General features: G+C 36.2%; 4 protein-coding genes across 6 annotated transcripts; 2 read left to right on the forward strand and 2 right to left on the reverse strand.

Moving 5' to 3' along the window:
• Positions 4,912-7,052, reverse strand: LOC105178856 (thioredoxin-like protein YLS8). Its single transcript, XM_011102455.2, has 2 exons — positions 6,745-7,052; positions 4,912-5,463 (listed from the first exon to the last, which is right to left on the reverse strand). The coding sequence occupies exons 1-2, from the start codon at positions 6,862-6,864 to the stop codon at positions 5,155-5,157; spliced, it is 429 nt and encodes a 142-aa protein (XP_011100757.1). The 5' UTR covers positions 6,865-7,052; the 3' UTR covers positions 4,912-5,154.
• On the forward strand, positions 8,166-11,945 carry LOC105178942 (probable protein phosphatase 2C 50). Its single transcript, XM_011102554.2, has 5 exons — positions 8,166-8,368; positions 9,139-10,077; positions 10,188-10,505; positions 10,584-10,689; positions 11,301-11,945. The coding sequence occupies exons 2-5, from the start codon at positions 9,196-9,198 to the stop codon at positions 11,633-11,635; spliced, it is 1,641 nt and encodes a 546-aa protein (XP_011100856.1). The 5' UTR covers positions 8,166-8,368; positions 9,139-9,195; the 3' UTR covers positions 11,636-11,945.
• Positions 12,478-18,107, forward strand: LOC105179099 (protein PLASTID MOVEMENT IMPAIRED 1-RELATED 1). Of its 3 annotated transcripts, XM_011102774.2 has the most exons (4): positions 12,478-12,707; positions 13,375-15,724; positions 15,864-16,887; positions 17,953-18,107. In XM_011102774.2, exons 2-4 carry the CDS (start codon positions 13,458-13,460, stop codon positions 17,971-17,973), a joined length of 3,312 nt encoding a protein of 1,103 aa, XP_011101076.1. In that variant the 5' UTR covers positions 12,478-12,707; positions 13,375-13,457; the 3' UTR covers positions 17,974-18,107. The 3 variants fall into 3 exon arrangements, with proteins under 3 accessions (XP_011101076.1, XP_011101027.1, XP_020548075.1); XM_011102725.2 differs by lacking the exon at positions 17,953-18,107 and having other exon boundaries at positions 15,864-17,163; XM_020692416.1 differs by lacking the exons at positions 12,478-12,707; positions 17,953-18,107 and adding an exon at positions 12,749-12,892 and having other exon boundaries at positions 15,864-17,163.
• LOC105179013 (probable WRKY transcription factor 50) lies at positions 17,422-18,888 on the reverse strand. The gene is made up of 3 exons (XM_011102635.2): positions 18,432-18,888; positions 18,135-18,276; positions 17,422-17,562 (listed from the first exon to the last, which is right to left on the reverse strand). Exons 1-3 carry the CDS (start codon positions 18,715-18,717, stop codon positions 17,436-17,438), a joined length of 555 nt encoding a protein of 184 aa, XP_011100937.1. The 5' UTR covers positions 18,718-18,888; the 3' UTR covers positions 17,422-17,435.

Below are 21,169 nucleotides of genomic sequence, written 5' to 3' on the forward strand. Positions count from 1 at the left end.
GAACACATGGACAAGTGACAATCCAGGTAGAAGGTTTTATGGTTGTTCTTTGAAGAGAGGTAGAGGTGGATGTGGATTTTTTTATGTGGTTTGATCCACCAATTTGTGCAAGAGCTACCATAATAATTTCTGATTTGTTGCGCCGACTCAATTTGCAAGAAGAAGAAATTCAAAAATTGCTTCGAAGAAATCAAATTTCGGTTTCTGTAACTGTCGGGGGTTTTTTTTTTTGCTATCGTTATGTATGTTGGTAGTTTGAACCATTTGGCTATTATGTATTATTTGATGTTCTTATATATTACTAAACGACCTTTTAGTAGTGGTCAATTATGTGTAAAAAGACTAATGAATATGCCTTTTTTGCAAGTAAATTTAGTTTATGTTGTGTTTAGATGAGCAAGCATAAGTTATGAAAATGGCATAGAAATGCACTGGAATTGCACAAGAACAAGAAGTAGTAAAACAAAAACTAAAATTGAAACTGAACAATTGAAATTGCACAAGCACTGAAATTGCAAAAAAACAGAAATTATATTGAAATGCACTGATCATAATTCATTAATAAAATGTGTTGTAAAGTTCCATTTACATACTGAAAATTTGTCATACTCTACCACTTTACAGACCCAAAATGTGCTAAAATATCCTCCAAAAGTCTACCAACAAGTGCAGTATTTTGTTCGTAAAAACATCCCAAAAATCCCTTGCCAATACAAGCCAAAAATCTGCGGCCAATACAATCCAAAAATCTGTTGCTAAACATTTCATTTACCTTCTTATCTACTTTTTTTTTCTTTTTAGTTGCAGCCACTATTGCACTTAAGTTTGTTATTGTGGCGAACTTCTTTCCTCTTTTTGTGAGACAAGGGACTCCACTAACAGAGGATTGGTTCACGGTTGAGCATTGTGTAAACTTGTGGAGTATTTGTTGACTTGTTCATAAAAAATGAGATTAATATTATTAACATGGATTAAGAAAACTAAATATATGTTGCATCAAACAATTTTTACCATTTCACTGGTATTTGACTGAGAAGATGCAAAATTTGGTTAAGAGGATGAGTCAATGAACTTTGATTTTGTAGTCCTCCTTGACTATATACAAAGTAATGTTAGTTTCAAGTTTATAATTAACGTCAATATATTAGACCCTGCTGCATGAATTTTCTAGTGATTTCCTTGTCTATACATAAGATTAAATTAAAGTTAGTAATATCAATAATAAATTAAATAATTTTTTAAAAGACTTACAGTTTTTTGTGGGCTCTTTTTAACAATAACTATTGACTGCATGGTTGTAGAAGTCTTTTCCTTGCCTGCATAGAATAAATGCCAACATCAATTAATTGAGTAGAAGTAAATGAAACTTTAAAAGTTCCCAGACTTACTATCATCTTCCTCGGTTGTTCTACAACACTTAGTTCAATAGGATGGTTCATTTTCTTCCTTGCACATTATTTTTTATTGTGGCCTGTCTTTCTACAATAATGACACATCACCTTATATGGTTGTCTCTTCAATTTGGTGGTCTGATTCTTTTGGTCTTTTGTCCTCTTTTTCCCTTGTTGGATGGCTCATCAAGCTCTAATCTTCTAGCTCTTGCAGGCTTTCCTGCACCCCTTCCAAAGTTGGGTGGAAGAAGTGGGATAAGTCCAGTTTTTTTCCAAAGCTTAGGGCCATTAACAAGTAAGATGTCATGCTTGTATACCTCAATGGAAGTTGCCACACTATAGCAAGGATTAACAACGTCCTCTGGCTCTAGGGATTGACTGCATATGGCACTCATTTCATGATTTCATGGAATGCCTGTCAGATCCCATTTTCAGCATGTGCAAGTGTGGTTTCGTAAATTGACAACATACCTAGCACCATCATAACATGACACATCAAAATGTCAATCATCTGACTTGATTGATATGCAATCAGCAACTTCATCAATGTTTTTTTCAACAATTTTTCTGATTTTAGGGCAGATTTCTTTGTTTGGCCATTTTTTCCTGGCCCTAACTCTCAATTCTAATAGTCTTATCATTATCCATTCCTTGATCCATTCAAGCATGGTCATGATTGGTTTCTCTATGGCCTCAAAGAATGTTACTGTTAAATGTCTCACAAATATTTTTTAACAGCATATCATACTTTTAAAAACAATTAAAATGTGACCTGTTCCAATGTGCTGGAGGCTTGCCACTCAACCACTTTGGGATCTAGTTGAGCAAATTTCTCTATTCAAAAATTAAATAATTCACTCATTGTTATTGCCTTTGAAGCATTCCACAACCTTTTTTTGAAAGTTAACCCTCTAAATCCAGCATTTTTCATGTTGTCATGTAAGTGCCTCACACAAAATCTATTATCTGCCCCAGGGAACACACACTCAAAATGCAGGAATCATCCCCTTTTGCTTGTCACTAATAAAAGTATATGTGTCATCCCTCCCAATATACAAATCAACCTTTAACAATTCCAAAGACCACTGTCATGCTTCCCTAGTTTCTCCAAAAACTACAACATAAGCCAAAGGATACAAATTATTGTTTGGGTCAATAGAAACTGCAATTAGCATAACACTTCCATAGGGACCCTTTAGATGACACTCATCCACCTGTATCACAGGTCTACAATCAAATAAAAATTCTTGCCTCAAAGCATCAAAGCACACATAAAATTTGGAAAATTTTCTTTACCATCATCCCCATTAGTTATTACCATCATCATTGTGGACCCAGGATTATTGCTTCTTAATTCTGATGCATAGTCCCACAAACTATCAAATTGATTTTCAGCTTTGCTTCAATTGCTTCTTATGTTTTTTTCTTTGCTCTATATGCTTGGTTTCTTGATACGTGACACCTAAGTTCTTTAATTACGTCTTTTCTAAACCCCTTCACATTCCTTTTAGGATTTGTTCTGAAGACATCTTGATATTTGGCTGATAATCATTTGCTATTCACATTAAATGATCTAGCACATTTATGTTCTAATTTATATTATCTAATTTGGGATGTACTCTCTTCCATTAAGTGCATGCATTATCCATTGACACCCATCCCCTAGACACTTAACATAAACTCTTCTTTTATCATTCTTGAATATTTTCAAACTCCTCTTTGTACTGATAGCATGACTGTGGATTGCCTCTCTTAGTTTAATTTTGTTACTAATATCATCCCAATTTCAAAGTGAGAATCATATTTGTTTCTAGGATTGAAGACAAGATGAGGTTCTTTCTCCTCCTCATCAAAACCAACGATAGGATCAAAATCATCTTGACTCAAGCATACATCGTCATTTGATGTTGTATCGTCAGAGTCAGATGATTCAACCTCTTCCCGACCACTATCCTCACCCCCACAACCATCTATATTACTGTCTGTCAATCTCTGAATCATCACCCTCCCAATCATACTCAGAGTCCTCTAATCCAAAGTCAAATAACCTATCAATCTCATCATCCCCTTCCCCTTCACTTACCCCATCATCATCATCACCACTTGCCCATTACCCTTTGCCTCATTACCCTCTGCATGACTATCCACTATTTTGTGAACACCATCCCATTATATTTCATTCAAGTCAGGATCATTCCCATCATCCACTACACACTCCAAATACAAAGTAAAAATTCTATTTTGGGGACTATATGCTTTAGTAAATTTAACAATCTCAATTTGATAGTTGAGTTGTGTAAAATTGTTCAAATATCTATAAAATTATTTAGGCCCCATGTAGCCCAATTTCTCACCAAGTTTGTTTAAGTACTCCACAATAATATTAAATACATTCACAAAGTCAAACTTACTTTTAATTCCACCCACATATTCAGGCTTAGGGTTATGAATAATTGAACCCCCATGATATAGAATAATAGTGACAAAAGGGTCATTCCCTAAAAATATATATATAAAAAAAAAACGAGCAGGAATAAATTAATATCTAATCAAAAAGCAATAATACACAAACTAAGATTAATCTATTTAGAGACAGAACAAAAGAATCATATGTTTGTAAACAGAAGATGTCTCATATAATAAAAAACCAAAAAAAAATCATAGACAAACAGAGTGTTTGAAGGGGCCACATGCCTTGGAAAAAAAGAACATGTCTCATAAACTATTTTTTTTTTTAACAAAAGGGACCACACAACAACATAAAATTTCAAAAACAACCTTTTTTTTTTTTTTTTACAGAAACCACATCACAAACAATCATTCATTTATTTACAAGTTTGTCAAAGCATTAACACAATTTAATGAGAAAGATCGAAATACTAACCGTATTTCTCGTACTTAGAGTCTGGGAAGTCACAAGCACTTGGTGCCTCAAGCTCATCTTTCTTAAGCGCTCTTTGCTCCAAAATCTATTGCTCTTCAAAATATCTTCAAAAAGATCTTGATTTTGTTTTAGGTGCTTTGTGGATTTAGGGATTTGATTTCTGGATTTAGAATTTAGGGTTTTGATTTAGGGAAAACGAAAATGAATGATATTTTTTTGGTCTGAAATGAAGTGAGAATGGCCCCATGCGACCCTACCGCGTTCACTTAGCCATTGACTAATGACACGTGACAAGTCACGTGCCATTTCTGTTAGTACTTAATGGAACTGGAGTAACTCTATTAAAAAATTAGAATTTTGAAATCAAAAGTGTTAAGTCCGTAAAGCTCAGGACCAAAAGTGAGAATAACCCTATCTAATTGGACCAAAAGTGAGAATTTTCCTTTTGACTAATAGAAGCAAATCTCATGAATACTAGATGTAATTTTTTTAAATCATAAGAATTCCATGTATAATTAAACTAAATCTCAAGAAGAGAGTGTAATTATTAAATCGCCCAAGTCATCTCCCATTTGTCATTTAAAGAAAAGGCTTTTGTGTTGAAAATGCAACTATACATGAAATAGACATTGTCAATCAATCCCAGAAAGACAGTTCCAGCTGAAGATTAATTAAAAGGGATTTCGTTCTCGAGTTCCAATAAGTATGCTCAACGGACGGTTGAGACAAACAATTATGTCATACATCATCGCCAAGCAACACCAATGGTAAAACCTCATGGCATTTAAGCCCATGGTAGACGTTCTTGCAAGCCCTTTAAAGCCAATCAATTTGCCAAGTCAATACATTCACAGAATTGGTGAAGGCCATACATAACACTCAATAGCGATATTTGGTGGAGTAATCTTTCGGAGCGATAACTAGACCACGCCCCTTCCTCGCACCACGATACACAGTCTCAACAATGTCAATAAATTCTTGCTTATCCTTCAAGGCCCAGTTGATTTTGTTGTTGTTTCCGGTGCCAAGATCAATCATTATGTGCTTGTTTCTGAAAAAGAACATAATTGTGGAAGGGTCATACAACTCATACATTGTGTTGAAATCAGGCACCTCTGTGATATCCACCAGGTATATGACAGCAAAATTCTTTATTGTTTCGGCAACTGAAGCCAGCACCTCATCCATCTGAAAATTAGAATGGAAAAACAAACCAGTGTGAGGTGCAAAATATGAGTTATAAATAATGTGAAAAGTCGTAAAGCCAATGAACTTAGACATATGACGTGCGGAAAAGCATCAGAATGAAACAATAGGAGATGTGAGGAAACATCAGAACCAAACAAACCTAATCAACTGTCAATAGTTACAGCAAGGTCTAAGCAAAAGTTCAGACAGATGTTTCTGAAGAATTGATGTCATGGGGGAGGAACAAGATCCTGCTATATGGAGAATATGCCTACCATGCCACACAGCATTCTACTGCTGATCACACTAAATGAGCACTAATTGAATTTAGATGACAGGTGTTAAAGGAAAGAGCAAGATTCTGGTTACCTTATGTTGAAAGTTTCAGCATTATTTAATGGCACCAACGAGACTTGCATAATCTTTTGTAATGGTTGGACATTGGTTCATACAAACAAACAAGCACAGCAAATGGAATTATTAACACGCTATTTCCATAAATAGTAAATATTTCCACAGATCTATGGACTTGATGTTGGAAGATTTATGTTTTTTCTCCAAACATGAATGTGAAGCTTCAGATTACAGGGAGATAAATCAGCTCATTCTACAGGGAGCCTGACGATATTGCATATCCAGTGTGTTGGGCAATTATAAATTCGTACAGAATTGTTAATGTGAAACTCCTGCAAGTAACTTCAACTGATTACAACTTGAAAGTAATCAATCCACAAACAAACTTGGTAATAGGTATGAATATTACTAAACCTTGAACCATCATTGACGTCTGAGACAGAAAATGAAGAGCTGAGCAAAGGCTCTAGTTGCTATATAGTATTAGATATTTGCCATCTGCCATGATTCCCTATCTATAACATGCAGTAGAAACAGGGTAAAACACACTCTAAATTAATTCAGGCCATGCCTAATACAAATGACTGAAAGTCTGATACTTCCACTGTAATCCTATGCTCACAGAACAGCTGAAATCATAGTTTTAAGTGATCAGTTGAGCACCACAACCACATGAAATCGAAACTACCCAAAAAGAAAAAACCTGAAAAATCAGAACCAATACATAGAATTCTACCATAATTATAACCTGTAAGAGCCCTAACTGATGCAATTGCGCAGCTAAAATTCCCCCCATCAACAACCAAAAAAAATTGAATAGTTAAACCACCTTGTCCAGAAGTTCCAATTAACTATAAAAATTCACCAGAAAATTGAAACGAACTCATTATCGAGTAATTAATGTGGCCAAATAACAAGAAAATTGACCTGCATGCAGGTTTCGTCCCAGTCGTGGCCGAAACGGATGATGACGAGGCGCTCCTCCTCAGCGAGGATTGCCTGATCGACGGCCCAACCAGAGTGAAGGTGCGGCAGCAAATACGACATCGTGTTGTGAATCTTTCTTCAGAAAGAATAAATTCCCCCTTCTACTGAGAAAAGCGCTTTTGGTTCCTTTTGATTACGAATGCTCTAGTCGGGAAGATTCACGCCTCCAGTTACCCTCCTGCTATTTTCTGCATTTTGTACCAAAATCGCGAATAGATAGAAATACCACTTATTGATTTTAGGTGTTGAGCTTTGCCTCTCTCTCTCTCTCTCTCTCTCTCTCCCCCTTAATGTCCCCCAAAAAAATAAATAAAAAGGTAAACATTAGACAATATTGATATTGAAGTATTATAATAATGTATGTATCAAATCAGGGCGGGTGAGACTATAAGAGCTTTGCCTCTCTCTCTCTCTCTCTCTCTCTCTCCCCCTTAATGTCCCCCAAAAAAATAAATAAAAAGGTAAACATTAGACAATATTGATATTGAAGTATTATAATAATGTATGTATCAAATCAGGGCGGGTTTGACTATAAAATAAAAACCTACCATACATTAATCATCTTAGCTGATTTTTGTGTGCTTCACACTTTAATTGAGACTAAGTTATTTGTACCTATAATCTAACTTAACATTATATTTAAGTCCCTGGATCCAAATTTAATTTTGTGCTAAGTTAGCTAAGGATGAAAGGGTGTATTCGAAAATAGCTTTTGTGCTGAATAAAATTATAATTTTACAATATCATTTTAAGTGTTTCGCTATAAATAATTGATGGATGGAATTTTATTAAAAACAATAAAAAAATTGATTTTGAGCTACGGTTCATGTAGAAATATTTCGGCAAACATAAATTTTTTGTTATAAAACTTTTCTTTTCCTTTTTAATACATTTATTTTTACACTTGCATAATATGATTAAAACCAATTCTTAATATATAACATAAAGATACAAAGATTATCATCATATCAGCATGCAAAAATGCGTGTTCATTTTGTTAAGATATAGTTCAATTGACGAAACTGATATCCTATAACTATAAGGTTACCTCATCAATGTGTGGGATCTTATTATACTTTAATAATAGTTGTTGATTTACTTAAATAGTATGTGTTGATTGGATATAATTATCTAATATTTGATGATGTACATTAATACAATCAACTGTACCTTCTTAAAGCAAATTTTAACAAATTTAACCCTAGTTTTTCATGTTATATTTAGGTATTTACTGCTCAATTTCCTTTTGAGGGTAGTAATTTTGAGAAGGGAAAGGAAGGGGTAGTTCTCTTCCAGTTTCTGATAACAGTAGCTATATATAGATAATATAATAATTAGCACATTATTAGCTTCTTTCTTTCTTTAGTCTTTCCAATCAATTCCAAGCATTGGGCAAAAACTGCTTGACTAAGAAAGCAACCCCCCAAAAAAGATCTTCTTTTAGCATCCCATTAGTGTTTGGGTTCTTGATTTCTCAACACTTTTTCCTCTGTTTTCCGCAGATGTTCAACTAAGTGAGGGGAAAGTGAATTACTCTACAGTTTCTTGGAAGCAACCTGAAAGAGTAAGAATTTAGGCAGTGCTTTTGTTTATTTATTTTTTCCTTTTTTCAACTGATTGAGCTTTCATTCATTATTTATTACTGTCAGTTTCTTGATATTATACTGATGCAAGTAAGTTAAAGAATTATTGGTTGAAAGAGAGAGTTATACTAAGAAAACCAGTCTCAAGATTTGAGTAAGGGTTGACATGCGTTGCCTCAGATCCAGGGTACTCAAAGCTTTTTGTGGGGGAAAAAAAGCTGCCCTTTTTTGTTTCAGGATTTCCATGTGATTCTTGAAACTTTTGTTCTCGGCCGTTCCTAGGTTCTTTCACATGAACCCTTTTGTTGTTACTTTATTTTCTTCTTGTGTCTGTGTGTTAAAGGGCTGAGCTTGATTTCCTTCTTCTGATTCTTGGAGATTTTCTGAGTTGATCAGCTGAACTTCTTGGATCTTTCTTGAAGTTATTTTCTTCCTCCATGTTTGCTGTATATGATGAAGGTAGAGGTAATCTAGTCCCAAGAATAACACCTTGAGATGAGGTCCAGACAAGTTAGTTTCACCTTTCTATATCTGATGATACTTTTTCACGGAGGGTAGTTGGTGTTTTATTTTTGATCACCAGATCTGAAAAGTCAATTTCTATTTTTAGTTGAGTGGGATGTCACAGAGTGAATTAAAGCGTTTATGTGTTTGCTATATGTTTTCTGAGATGGGGATTGGTTTATGAACTTCTACTTCTAGATTTATCTTGATTTTAGAGGAAGGTAATGAATTAGTTTAACAATGACAGGTCATGTAACTTTAGATGGCTGGCAGGGTACCTTTTGCTATTTAGATAGTGATTTTGATGGAGGAGATATATCAGGCGGTTGCAGTGCCTTTTAGATTAGGTAATTCGGTATTGGACAATCTGATTGTAGAAACTCGTATGAACTTTACGAACTTCAACTTGATGGCCGATCCAGCAAGCTTGTTTCCGCATTCTCAGATTAAGGTGGCTAACTCTGTAGACGGTGACAATGAGGATTGCAGTTTTTGTGATTCAGGAAGTGAAATCAGTTCCACAATGCTGTTGGGATCTGAAGAGAATAGGAGAGGAGTTTCTTCCGTGCTGGCTTTGACTTTCGAGGATGAAAACAACTGGTTAGCTACTGACGTAGTTCGCGAGAGTGAAGAAGATGGGTTATCGTCATTGGAGGGCGATGCAATACTTGATAACTCTTGCTGCTTGTCTGTGGTGAGTGACACTAGTAGTTTATGTGGGGATGATTTGTTAGGTTTTGAAATCAATTCTGAAATTGGGACAACCATTTTAGAGGTTGTGAACAGCGTATGTGATGTTGAACTTATTCCCAAGACCAGAGATTTGGGAGATCCAAAAATTGGCACTGGTTTTGGTGACTCTCTATCCATGGGTGTTGGCTTAGACGAAGAGATTGCAGATGGTCCCAGCTCAAAATCATCTCAAGTTGTTATGCAATTGGATAAAGGGCCGAATGTAAGAGCCAACCGCAGTGTTTTTAAGGTAGATTATGTGCCTCTGTGGGGGTTTACATCTGTGTGCGGTAGGAGACCAGAAATGGAAGATGCCGTGGCAACAATGCCTCGGTTTATGAAAATTCCTCTCCAGATGCTTATGGGTGATCACGAATTTGATGGTGTGACATCCCCCTTGAGCCATTTGACAGGCCATTTCTTTGGAGTCTATGATGGCCACGGGGGCTCTCAGGTATCTCACTCTTTCTCTCATCTCAGCAAAAAAATCAACCACCACACAAGAACTTACACGCTTGGGTTGGCCTTTTTTGCTTGAGACATTATCTGAAATCATATTTTCAGGTTGCAAATTATTGTCGAGACCGTATTCATTCTGCTTTGGCTGAAGAATTGGAAATTATCATGACCACCTTGAATGGAGGAAGTAGTAAGGAAAATTGTGAAGAGCAGTGGAAAAAGGCACTTTCAAAATGTTTTATCAAGGTGGATGATGAAGTTGGAGGGAAAGCCAGTCTTGAACCTATTGCTCCTGAAACTGTGGGTTCTACTGCCGTTGTTGCCATAGTTTGTTCATCGCATATAATAGTGGCTAACTGTGGTGATTCAAGGGCTGTGCTCTGCCGTGGCAAAGAACCCATGGCGCTGTCTGTGGATCACAAGGTAAGTATGTCACTTCATTCTGAAACTTTTGATGAATCTTTTTATCATAACCTAACATTATTTTCTCCTATCTTGTAGCCAAATCGTGAAGATGAATATGCAAGAATTGAAGCATCTGGAGGCAAGGTAATACAGTGGAATGGACATCGTGTCTTTGGAGTCCTTGCGATGTCTAGGTCAATCGGTATGCCGTTGTTAGCTTTCACCTTTTCATTCATTTGCATTTCATTTTACTTTCCATCTGATCAGTCGCTGCTCATATTCTGGATAAAATCCTTCTCTTTCTTGGTTGTTTGCATAAGTTTAGGTTCTTCTTGTTTAAACTTCTCTTATCGACAGCTTCCATGTTGATCCAAAATTAACTTAACAGCCTAGACACTGTCATAGCATGATATCACTGGCAAAAAGTTGCTCTTTTGACATACATGCTAGTTTAATGCAATATTTTCGTCGACATTTTGGGCAGGCTTAGAAATGTTACAGAAATGTATCAGGGACACACTAATGCATGGATGGTTTAGTATCCTGCTTAGTCTCTAATTGTAAGGGAATAATATCCAAATACGGAAAAATCTTGTCGGAAACCAATTTGTTCTTGTTTCTTCCCTCTTCCCCTTGGGTTCCCCCTAGGGGTACCTGATACTTTACAAATATATACTAGACAAGAATGTCTAAAGGTCTTATAATCAGTCTGTCCTACATTTAAAAGAGGCATTTTGACTATGTGCATGTTAAAGAAAACCTTATTGCTAAGCATGAAAATTTGTCCACTGTACTTTCTCTTTGGTGCTGCAGGAGATCGGTATTTAAAGCCCTGGATTATTCCGGATCCTGAAGTAATGATAGTCCCCCGAACCAGGGAGGACGACTGCCTCATTCTGGCCAGCGACGGTTTGTGGGACGTGCTGACAAACGAAGAGGTCTGTGATATCGCTCGTAAAAGGATACTACTCTGGCATAAAAAGAATGCAGCCACAGTTCCACTGCAACGCGGTGAAGGAATAGATCCTGCGGCTCAAGCAGCGGCAGAGTACCTCTCGAATCGTGCCCTGCAAAAGGGCAGCAAGGATAACATCAGTGTCGTCGTCTTAGACTTGAAAGCCCAAAGAAAGATCAAGAACAGAAGTTAGCATTCAACTCTTTGGTCGCCCCTCGATCTTTCTTGGTTGTCGTGGAATGTAATCCTCCATTTCTTTCAATTTAATGCCCTTACTGTTTTCATCAAAGGGCAGTAGCTATTTGAATTAGGAATGTGGAGTAGTGGGAGCCCCTGAGAAGCTCACAGTGATCTGGGAAAAAAACATAAACGTTTGACTTGCTTATCTTCTTACCTCTCCGAGCTAAAGGCTCTGTGAGGGGCATATAACTTCATTGTAATGTTGACAATGATGTCTTGCAAATCAATGAACTGTAAATATAATATCAAACTTGTGTTGCTTATGATTGTTATTTTATTTTATTTTTAGATAAAAAGTAAATTTTTACCAAGATGGAGTGTTCTTTTCTTTGTATATTTTTCAATTAGAAAAATGAGCTCCGATTCTTTTGAGATTTGATGCGATTAGATATGATAACAATTAACTCATTCTGTTGACATTTTTAAGAATTTCATTCAATTTTTTATTGGATAGCTCATAATGTATTTGTGGACTTTGAATTTTAATATCTTAAAAATTTTATATATTTTATTTTTTTTAATAACATCCATCCAAAATTAAATAATAACTTCCATTAACATTAGTTGTTCTGAAACACTAAAATTTCAACAAAAATAAAATTAATATTTTCAATTAAAAATCTTAAATTATCTTCTTACCCTTTTAAGTAATTTTTCAATTTCCATCAACAGATGCTCAATTCTTGATGATTTTCTTTCTTTTCTTTAAAAAGAAAATCATTATTAAAAGAAAAAAAGAGAACAGAGCAGTATGAGTGATGGGGAAGGGGGTGGGGGTGGGGGCCCACTTGGCAGAGTACGAGACAAAAAATTGATGGTTTCTTTTCTTCATTATTTCAACAGCTCCGGAGAGAGTACACATTCCCCAAGAAGTGGATATACCGGCGAAGCTACAAATCAGCGCCAACGAATTTTCATACCTCCAAACCCAAATTAATAGGAAAAATAAAGAAGTAAAAACCATTCAGCTCAGCAGCCAAGAGGATTGATAGTCAACACGGCCTCCTTTCTTGATTTGAATTTATGTAAGTTTCATGAAATCTTGTCTTTGCTTTGCCTGTTGATTGTATGTCTGCCTGCCTGTCTGGCTATTTTTTTTTTTTTATTTTATGATTTTTGTGCATCTGGGATTTTGATTAAAGGTTTTGAGCTCTATGATTCACTGAATTATGAAGTAGTGTATAAATCACAAGTTTCTCTTGAGTATGAAGTAAGTGTTTTTTTTTTTTTTTTTTTTTGGCTTCCGTGATTTATTGAACTTTTACTTTCTTCAATGGAAGTGTGTTTTCTCTATCTTGATGGGTTTGTCTTTGTTTCATGTTTCTTGTTTTCTGATTCTGTTTTTAGAGAAATCTATTTCTTGATTGAACTGTTATGCTTATTGCAAGAATCCTGAACGAAGTATTGTTCTGAGATTTCCTCTTGGATTTGTCAATTTGAGGATTAAGAATCAACCTGGGTAATATGATGTAAACAAGATGCATAGAGGAAATAAATCATGTAAAGGCAAGTACTTTGTTTATTTTCATTGAAGAAGTAATTGTCATAACCAATAGATGAATTTTTTAGGCTACTATAATCTAACAAAAAGAATAGAGTGAGTGCAACACTGCTAGTTTAGCTACAACCTACACTTCCATTGCTAAATCATTTTAAATTTCCTTCTCTGATTGTTGCTTTTTTCCTTTACAGGGATCAGTTATAAGGGGCAGTTCCAACTTCTGGTAGGAGTGTGTATTGGTATACTCAGATATTCTGATCTGGGCGTGAGGGGCATGTCATTCGAAGTTGAATTCACGAAAGGTGACGATGAAGATGCTAGTTGTGGGCTTTTATTGCGTGATATCGAAGAGATCAGCAAAGCCCTTTATTTGCACAAAAGCCCGCTTAAGGCATTTAATGCATCTTACGATGACTGCAAGCACGTGGTTGCTAAAACTGGCACTTCAGAATCCAAGTCTAATGTCGTTATTCGAGATTCGTTGCATAAGGACAAGAAATCATCAATATGGAATTGGAAGCCTTTAAAGGCTTTGACCCACAGTCGAAATCATCGATTCAACTGTTGTTTCTTTCTGCACGTCCATACTATTGAAGGCTTGCCGTCGAATTTTGACAACCTTAACTTGTGTGTGACTTGGAAACGGAAGGCTGACATGTTAAGAACTCGCCCTGCTGGGGTCTATTTGGGAACAGCTGAGTTTGAAGAGACTCTCATGCACCGATGTACTATTTATGGTAGAACTGGGCCCCACAATTCAGTAAAATACGAGCCCAAGCTCTTCTCGCTTCATGCCTCTGTAATAGGGGCACCAACAGATATTGGGAATCACTTGGTTGATCTGAGCAGGTTGCTCCCACTTACACTGGAGGAGTTAGAGGGGGGTAGGAGGAGCTCAGGAAAGTGGACCACCAGCTTTAAGCTCACAGGCAATTCTAAAGGCGCAATACTAAATGTTAGTTTTGGGTTTTCCGTATTGGACAGTAACTCATTTGAGCCGGGTTCTTTTGTGAAAGTTCCTCATATTGTGCAGGAAGGTAATATGAATCATTTTGCTGATTTTGATTGGAGGAGTAGAACCAGCCAGCTTGACAATCACAATCTTGATGCTGTCACAAGGATTTCAGCTGAAGGGTCATATCATCATTCACAATCTCTAGCTGTAAAATTTCTTGAGGAAATAATGCCAAAGCAAGGGTCGGAGCTGTCACACTCTGTTAGTTTACTGTATAGGAAACTTGATGAAGGAAAGATGGGTAGCGAAGTGGAGTTTGATTTATCTCATGAGCACTTAAGGTTCCTGAAACCAAAGTCTGAAGCCTCGCCTGAGTCTGCAAGTGGAAACACTGGACTTGAGCTTACTGACACCGAGTTCGATGTAATTGAGCAGGGTGTAGAAGTATCATTGAAGGATCAGATGGGAGTAGAGAAGTGTGGTAGTCAGAGGTTTGACAGTTCTGTGATTGAAACCATTGATGTTGCTGAGATATTCAAGGGAGAGGATGCCACTTTTGATGAGCATGTGGGTGGGAACTCAAAACTTGATAGAAACAATCGTGATGAGTATGGATGTCCTGCAGATGATCCTGAACATAGAGATAATAGCATGTGCATTATTGAACCAGCTTTGGAAGAACTTGATTCAGCTTTCCATGATGTGTTGACTTCTAAACCATCAGAGTTGGATTCATTTCTAGATATTGTTAAGTATTATGTTCCCGAAAATTACATCAAATCCAAGTCTATTCACAAAGCAGAAAGATTGACTAAATCACTTAGCTTGGATGATGTTGCAGAATCAATAGAAAATGATTTTCTCAACATGTTGAGCATTGACCTGAGTCAAGAGGACATGGTTTGTGGTTCTGGCCCTGATCTGCCTGGAATTCCCCTAAGGGGGTTTGAAGAGGATGCCCTAGCTGGGGAAAACCCTACTCTCAATACTGATTTCATGGCAGAGCAAGAGGACTTTACTTCCAGCAGCTTTACGAAGGTGACCTTTGCAGATGATTTTGATTTGTCATTTGCTATTCAAGCAGTTGAAAGGAAACAAGGTAGTGTAACCCAACCATTGAGAAGCAAAAGAAATGCTAAAATTCTTGAAAATTTGGAAACAGAAGCTCTGATGAATGAATGGGGTCTGAATGAGAAGGCCTTTCAGTATTCTCCACATGCTAGCTCTGGTGGATTTGGGAGTCCAGTTTATCTTCCTGCAGAAGAACCTTTAAGATTACCTTCTCTTGAAGAAGGCGTAGGTCCAATTATTAGGACAAAGGATGGCGGATTCTTCAGATCAATGAATCCATTGCATTTTAGAAATGCGAACAATGGAGCCAGATTAATTGTGCAAGTTTCTGCTCCGGTTGTGTTGCCTTCAGCGATGGGATTTACGGTCATGGAAATACTACAATGTTGGGCATCTGGAGGAGTTGAGAAGATGTGTATTCAGGCAAATGAACTGATGCCTTTGGAAGATGTCACGGGGAAGACAATGCAGCAAGTTTTGTCTGAATCTGAATCTAGAACAGATGCTCGTAAGAGGTTAGTGAATTCTAGAATTTATAGTTGGCACGGAGTTTTCAGTTAATTTGATTTCTATATGTATTGTAGATTACATCTATTCTCTCTCTGTCTCTTATTCTTTTTCCCCCTGCTCTTCCTTCTTTCAAACAATTTACAGATGGGCTTTGCAGCGGAAATCTGAGTTTGGCCTTGAGTCGTTTGTGGAGAAAAAACCAGCTGAAAATCGGCTGGATGCTTGCTCTAATTGTGAGCTGATGGAGTCAGATTACGTATCTTTTGAAGATCTAATTCCTATGGCAATAACAAACATTGAAGGCCTTTTAGTTGAAGGGCTAAAAATTCAGTCTGGCATGCCAGGTCAAGAGGCACCTTCAAGCATTAGGATCCAGCTACCTAGGAACTCAGCCTCCTTAGGCAAGGTGGCTGAGTTTCCTAGTAACTTAGGTTCTGAAGGAGCTTCAGGCTTGCAGAATCGGGATCTTGATGATATAATTAAATACTCTATGTCGTTAGAGGAATGGATAAGGCTGGATTCTGGAGAATTCTATGTTGAAGATGAGAATGAAGAAATTGTCTCTGAGCTTTTTGCAGCATATTGTGCCAAGTCCGTAGAATTGGGTAGTGGGCAGCATATAAGGGAAGACAAAAGTGGTGTTTTTGGTAACAATTTCAGAATGGGTTTAAAAGTGCAGCTTAGAGATCCCTTGCGTAATTACGAGATGGTGGGCTCCTCAATGCTTGCTCTGTTTCAAGTAGATAGGGTTTGTTCAGCTCGGCAACCTGAACAGCTCGCCTTATCATCGGAAGAACTTTGCATTGGAGAAAAGGATGGCCTCAATGAACATATATTTCCAGAAGGAACTGACTCTGAACAGAATCGCAAGAAACTTTATGACCCGTTGTTTAAAGTCTCAGAAGTCCACCTTGCTGGACTGAATAGTTTACATGGTAATAAACTGCTTTGGGGCACTAGCAGACAGCAGCAATCAGGATACCGATGGTTGCATTCCAGTGGTATGGCTAGGTCCAACAAGAATCTTATTTTTGGCACAAATGCAGTTCCAAAATCTTCTTCTGGATTAATGAAAAAGTCATTGCCTGGTCATGTTTTATGGAGCATATCCATTCCTATTCAAGGTGAAGCGGCTACATGGAACGAGCATGTTGCATTAAATGTTCATGTAAGAAATCCTGATATTGTTTTTCCAACTAAATTTGTCAAGTGATCATGAGTTACAGAACACACATATCCATTGACCAAGTTGGAGCTACCCATTCTATTAGATATTTATTCTTTTAAAATGTGTGTAGAGTTTCTAAAAGCCGTTGCAGCACTAGCTGTATCTGTGCTGAGCCTCTGGATATTGCTAGTTTTTTGCTGAACTGTCTTGAACAGGAAATGTACAAATTGGCTGAACGGGGCATCATTGTACAGAATTCTTAGTAAATCTTGGATACATTATCTTTTGGTGTTCGATGATAATGGACTTGCTGAAAGTCATACTTTCATCAAATCAAGTCCATGTCAGATTTGCCCATCATAAAAAGTTAACAACGTAAATATATGAATTTTCTTGATCTTACATCATCTGAGCATCCCATGATAAGCTCTGGATTCCATCTACTCTAAAGAGCCCTGATCAAGCCCTCAAGGTAACTGAAACTGTCTACATTGAGAAGCATAGTTACATAATACTGCTAGCATTTTTGTGAGATTTCTATGATGAAATCAGAGCTGTGGACCTTGGTGGTTGTGGATACCCTCATAGGTTGTTACCACATAACGTGGATCCTCTTTGTACCGTTCAACTCTCTTTTTCACCGGGCACCCTTCAACTGAGCACCTGTAATAGTTCCTGTTGAATAAATCATATGTTTGTAAGTATAATTTTCACTATACTACACAGAGAAAGCACGTTGAGAATGCATAATCCATAGTTCTTTAGTTTGTAGACATTTTATAATTTTATCAGCTCTTGTTAAAATAACGCAAATTAGAATTATGGTGTCGAAAACTTAGACACCACAGGTGCCTGATGGAGACTGGACTTTCTTCTTTATTTTGGCTTATGCAACACTAGTTGAGGCTAAAAGACAGTTGCTATCCCTATTACTCAGTATTCGCCATGTCTTTTACATTCTCTGCTTTGTTGTTATCTCACACTTCTTTATACATTAAAGGGTAATTAAAGTGTTAAAGTTCTGATCTCTATGTTCTGAGACTTTGACTTGTATCCTGAATGCAGAACCAGGTTCTTGATGGATAAACTTGGAGCCAAGCATCTGGAATCTTCTTTGCTTATATGGCCATGGAGTAAAATACAGAGAAACGCTTTAATTGCATATTAATTCTTATACTTATGCTGTTATGTCAAATTCTGTAGCACGTTGATCCTAGATCGATTACTGAAACTTAAACCACACGCACCTTGGATTTGGGCTATTCTTGACCATCTTTTTCCCATACTTCCTCCACTTGAAGCCGTCATCCAGTACCTCAACCTCAGACTTTGTTTTGAAAGCAACCTTGTCTTTGATTTCCTTCTTCTCCCTCCCACTCCCACTGTCTCCTGATAGCAAAAACGAAACAAAATACGTTAGTTACTTCACTGCTTTCTACGATAACGCTAAACCAATCTTTGCATCATATCACATCATTTAAGCGTATGCTAACTTCAGCAATGGGCATTTAGATGCATTTAAACTCATAGACACGCTTACTTACTGTTGATGGTCCCCTCACTGAAGCTGCTGCTGCTGCTGCTAATTCCAGTGGAGTTGGCCACTATTACATGAGGCGTATAGTTTGGATTTTGAGAATTATAACCTGCAGGGATGGAGGAAAACGCTGGATTCTCCTCAATCCAGTCACTGAACTCAAAGAAGTCAGAAACCTGAAAGTTGATGTCATGGGGAGCGGCCACCGGTGCATCGTGCTCTGACCCGAAACCGTCACCGGGCATGTTTGTATTGGGATCATAATCAGCCATGATCATCAACTGAGTGTGCATTGGTATATACTAGGTAAGATTTGTCTTACAACTTAGTGGAGGGTGTTTCTTGGTAAGCTTCCTAGGATGTAATATAAGAAGCTTCATTGTTGCTGCCCTTATATTGTTTTGTAAGTGGTGGCTAAGCATTTGAGTTGGGCCCCAACAAATGCCAAACATCATCTCTTGATTCAAAGTGCCAAAAAAAAAAAAAGAAAGAAAGACAAGAAGGGTGGGGCCTACCATGGATGACTTGGTGCGTAGACTTTCTGATTCTTGCTTTTTCTCTGTATGAAGTCTGCCAACAGTCTCGTGCTTAGACTAACCCCTTCCCAACGGGGGAGGAACGTATGTCAGTCAATATTGGGAAACATCTGTGTTGCGAAATCTGTGATTTACTTAGATTTTGGAATCATTAAATTCAATTCTCGCCGAAAATCATAAAACCAACGTAATGTTTACCTGCCCGAAAGTAGCACGAGAAGGGAATTCTGAGCTGTCAGATGGTGCGTAGCCAACATGCTTCAGCGTACTCTAACAACAACTATTGATGCATATAGTACAATTAGTTTAGAATCTTGTAAGAAGAAAATCCGGTGCTGAAATTATGTTTAGATTTCTAGAGTTGATTGAATTTTGTCTTAAGGGTTCCCCTTTGCCTTTGTTCGAAATAGATAATTAATTTAATTTAGACAAACAAGAATCACGTGCCCTCACTCTTGTTTCTTACATATATTTTTTTTATAAAGGAGTTCGATTACGTCATATGTGTTGCTTTCTATATCCTTTCTGTGCACGAAAAGGCATTCATCCCCATGGAAATAAAATATCCAAAGTTACAACTTGAATTGTACCTCGTCCACATTTACTGTCATAAATAATTAACTCATCAAATAAAAGAATGATTTAATTTGAGTTCGCTCCAATTGTTTGGATTGAATAATTTGAGACGTGAGACGAAAAAAGATCGTTAGGTTTTTAAAGTGGTATCCAACGAAAATCTTTATTGAAATCAGAAGTGAAATAATAAATGTTTTTATTAGCAATAAATAACATACCAATAATTAGGACTGGAGAATGTATTTATAGATCCAGGTGTTTGTATAAATACAGATTTACATGGCTTGATCTAAAACCTTCGGTAATAGGATAATCCAACAATCCTCATTCTAGGTCTTCAGATCAAAGTGGATAAGAAAAGACATGACTCGAATACGAGTACGCGGATCCTCCGACTATTTGAAATATTTTGTCTTTGCCAATGTATTCCCATCAAATTTTGACTTGTAACTTCATATATTAATATTGCTTCACTGCGTGATTGATATATGTTGTTTTTAAAAATTAAAAAATAAAATAAAATAAAACTATTATTTAAAAATAAAGATATATACGATGTACACATTGATATAATACTTACTAAATTGAAATAAGAAAAATCCTTTGTCATTTTTGTCGGGCTTATGTTGGACCATGTTGATTGTTGCGATCATGGCACACTAAAATTAAAGTAATTTTTTAGATTCTCACGATATGCCTAAGGAATATATATCTATATAGGCTTATTTTCTTTGGCTTTCTTGACCAATTCATTGAAAAAATAATATATGTTTTAAATTATTTTGAAAAATACTAAGATTATCTATAATGAGTTATCACTGAGGGGTATTAATTTTAGAGAGTATTTGTGATTTTCTAAATAACAAAAAAATATTAACAATTATAACAAATTTTAAAAGAACTTGTTGTAATAAATTCACCCTTTAAAATAATATAAATTATTGAAGAATGAAAATGTTCAACCCATAATCTTTAAAAATTTTAATATATATATATATATATATATATCAAGAAATTAAAGAATTATGGCCACTAGTTTCCATGACCACAAGCATGCCCATCTTTATGGCTTCTAATAAAATCAAATTATTTATATAGATGCAAACATATATAGTCGAGAAAATAAATTTAAAGAATAAAATATGATATTTAAATATTAAAATTAAAAAAGTAAAATATATAGAATTTATCTGTGATTGATCCTAATTAGAGACTTTTGAGTCTTGGTCTCCATTGATGATGAGGTCAATTTGTTATTTGGTGCATTGATGCCTTGCTTGAATAGTAGTTGATCAAAGTCTTCTCATCAATTTTCATTTATATATACAAGTCTTTCTTCATATTTCATTCTTGTAAATATTTCCAATTATCTTAATATAATCGAATAATATATGTAAAATATACAAAATATTTAATGCATGTTTTTTCAAAAGAAAAAGAAAAGAATAAATTATTATCAGTCATGATTCTCGACAATCAATCTTAACCCTACTGAATGAACTTTCGGACAAGATGTTCGATGAAGACCACTTTTCTAGAATAACTAAGTAACCAAACTATTTATTCATTTTGGGTTATTTATTTTGTGTTGCATGTGAACTTAAAATAGTCTAAATAAATAAAAGAGATTAAT

The sequence above is a fragment of the Sesamum indicum genome, linkage group LG1, assembly GCF_000512975.1.
Source record: "Sesamum indicum cultivar Zhongzhi No. 13 linkage group LG1, S_indicum_v1.0, whole genome shotgun sequence".
Classification (NCBI taxonomy): Eukaryota; Viridiplantae; Streptophyta; class Magnoliopsida; order Lamiales; family Pedaliaceae; genus Sesamum; species Sesamum indicum.

What these genes read in the sequence shown, in the direction of transcription:
- LOC105178856 (XM_011102455.2), bottom strand. Translation starts at nt 6,864, where the DNA reads ATGTCGTATTTGCTGCCGCACCTTCACTCTGGTTGGGCCGTCGATCAG. An exon ending in GGGACGAAACCTGCATGCAG is followed by an intron (nt 5,464 to 6,744) that starts GTCAATTTTCTT and finishes TCTAATTTTCAG; the next exon opens with ATGGATGAGGTGCTGGCTTC.
- LOC105178942 (XM_011102554.2), top strand. Translation starts at nt 9,196, where the DNA reads ATGGAGGAGATATATCAGGCGGTTGCAGTGCCTTTTAGATTAGGTAAT. An exon ending in ATGGCCACGGGGGCTCTCAG is followed by an intron (nt 10,078 to 10,187) that starts GTATCTCACTCT and finishes TCATATTTTCAG; the next exon opens with GTTGCAAATTATTGTCGAGA. An exon ending in TGCGATGTCTAGGTCAATCG is followed by an intron (nt 10,690 to 11,300) that starts GTATGCCGTTGT and finishes TTGGTGCTGCAG; the next exon opens with GAGATCGGTATTTAAAGCCC.
- LOC105179099 (XM_011102725.2), top strand. Translation starts at nt 13,458, where the DNA reads ATGTCATTCGAAGTTGAATTCACGAAAGGTGACGATGAAGATGCTAGT. An exon ending in AGAACAGATGCTCGTAAGAG is followed by an intron (nt 15,725 to 15,863) that starts GTTAGTGAATTC and finishes AACAATTTACAG; the next exon opens with ATGGGCTTTGCAGCGGAAAT.
- LOC105179013 (XM_011102635.2), bottom strand. Translation starts at nt 18,717, where the DNA reads ATGCACACTCAGTTGATGATCATGGCTGATTATGATCCCAATACAAAC. An exon ending in CAGTGAGGGGACCATCAACA is followed by an intron (nt 18,277 to 18,431) that starts GTAAGTAAGCGT and finishes TTTTGCTATCAG; the next exon opens with GAGACAGTGGGAGTGGGAGG. An exon ending in AAGAATAGCCCAAATCCAAG is followed by an intron (nt 17,563 to 18,134) that starts GTGCGTGTGGTT and finishes TTTATTCAACAG; the next exon opens with GAACTATTACAGGTGCTCAG.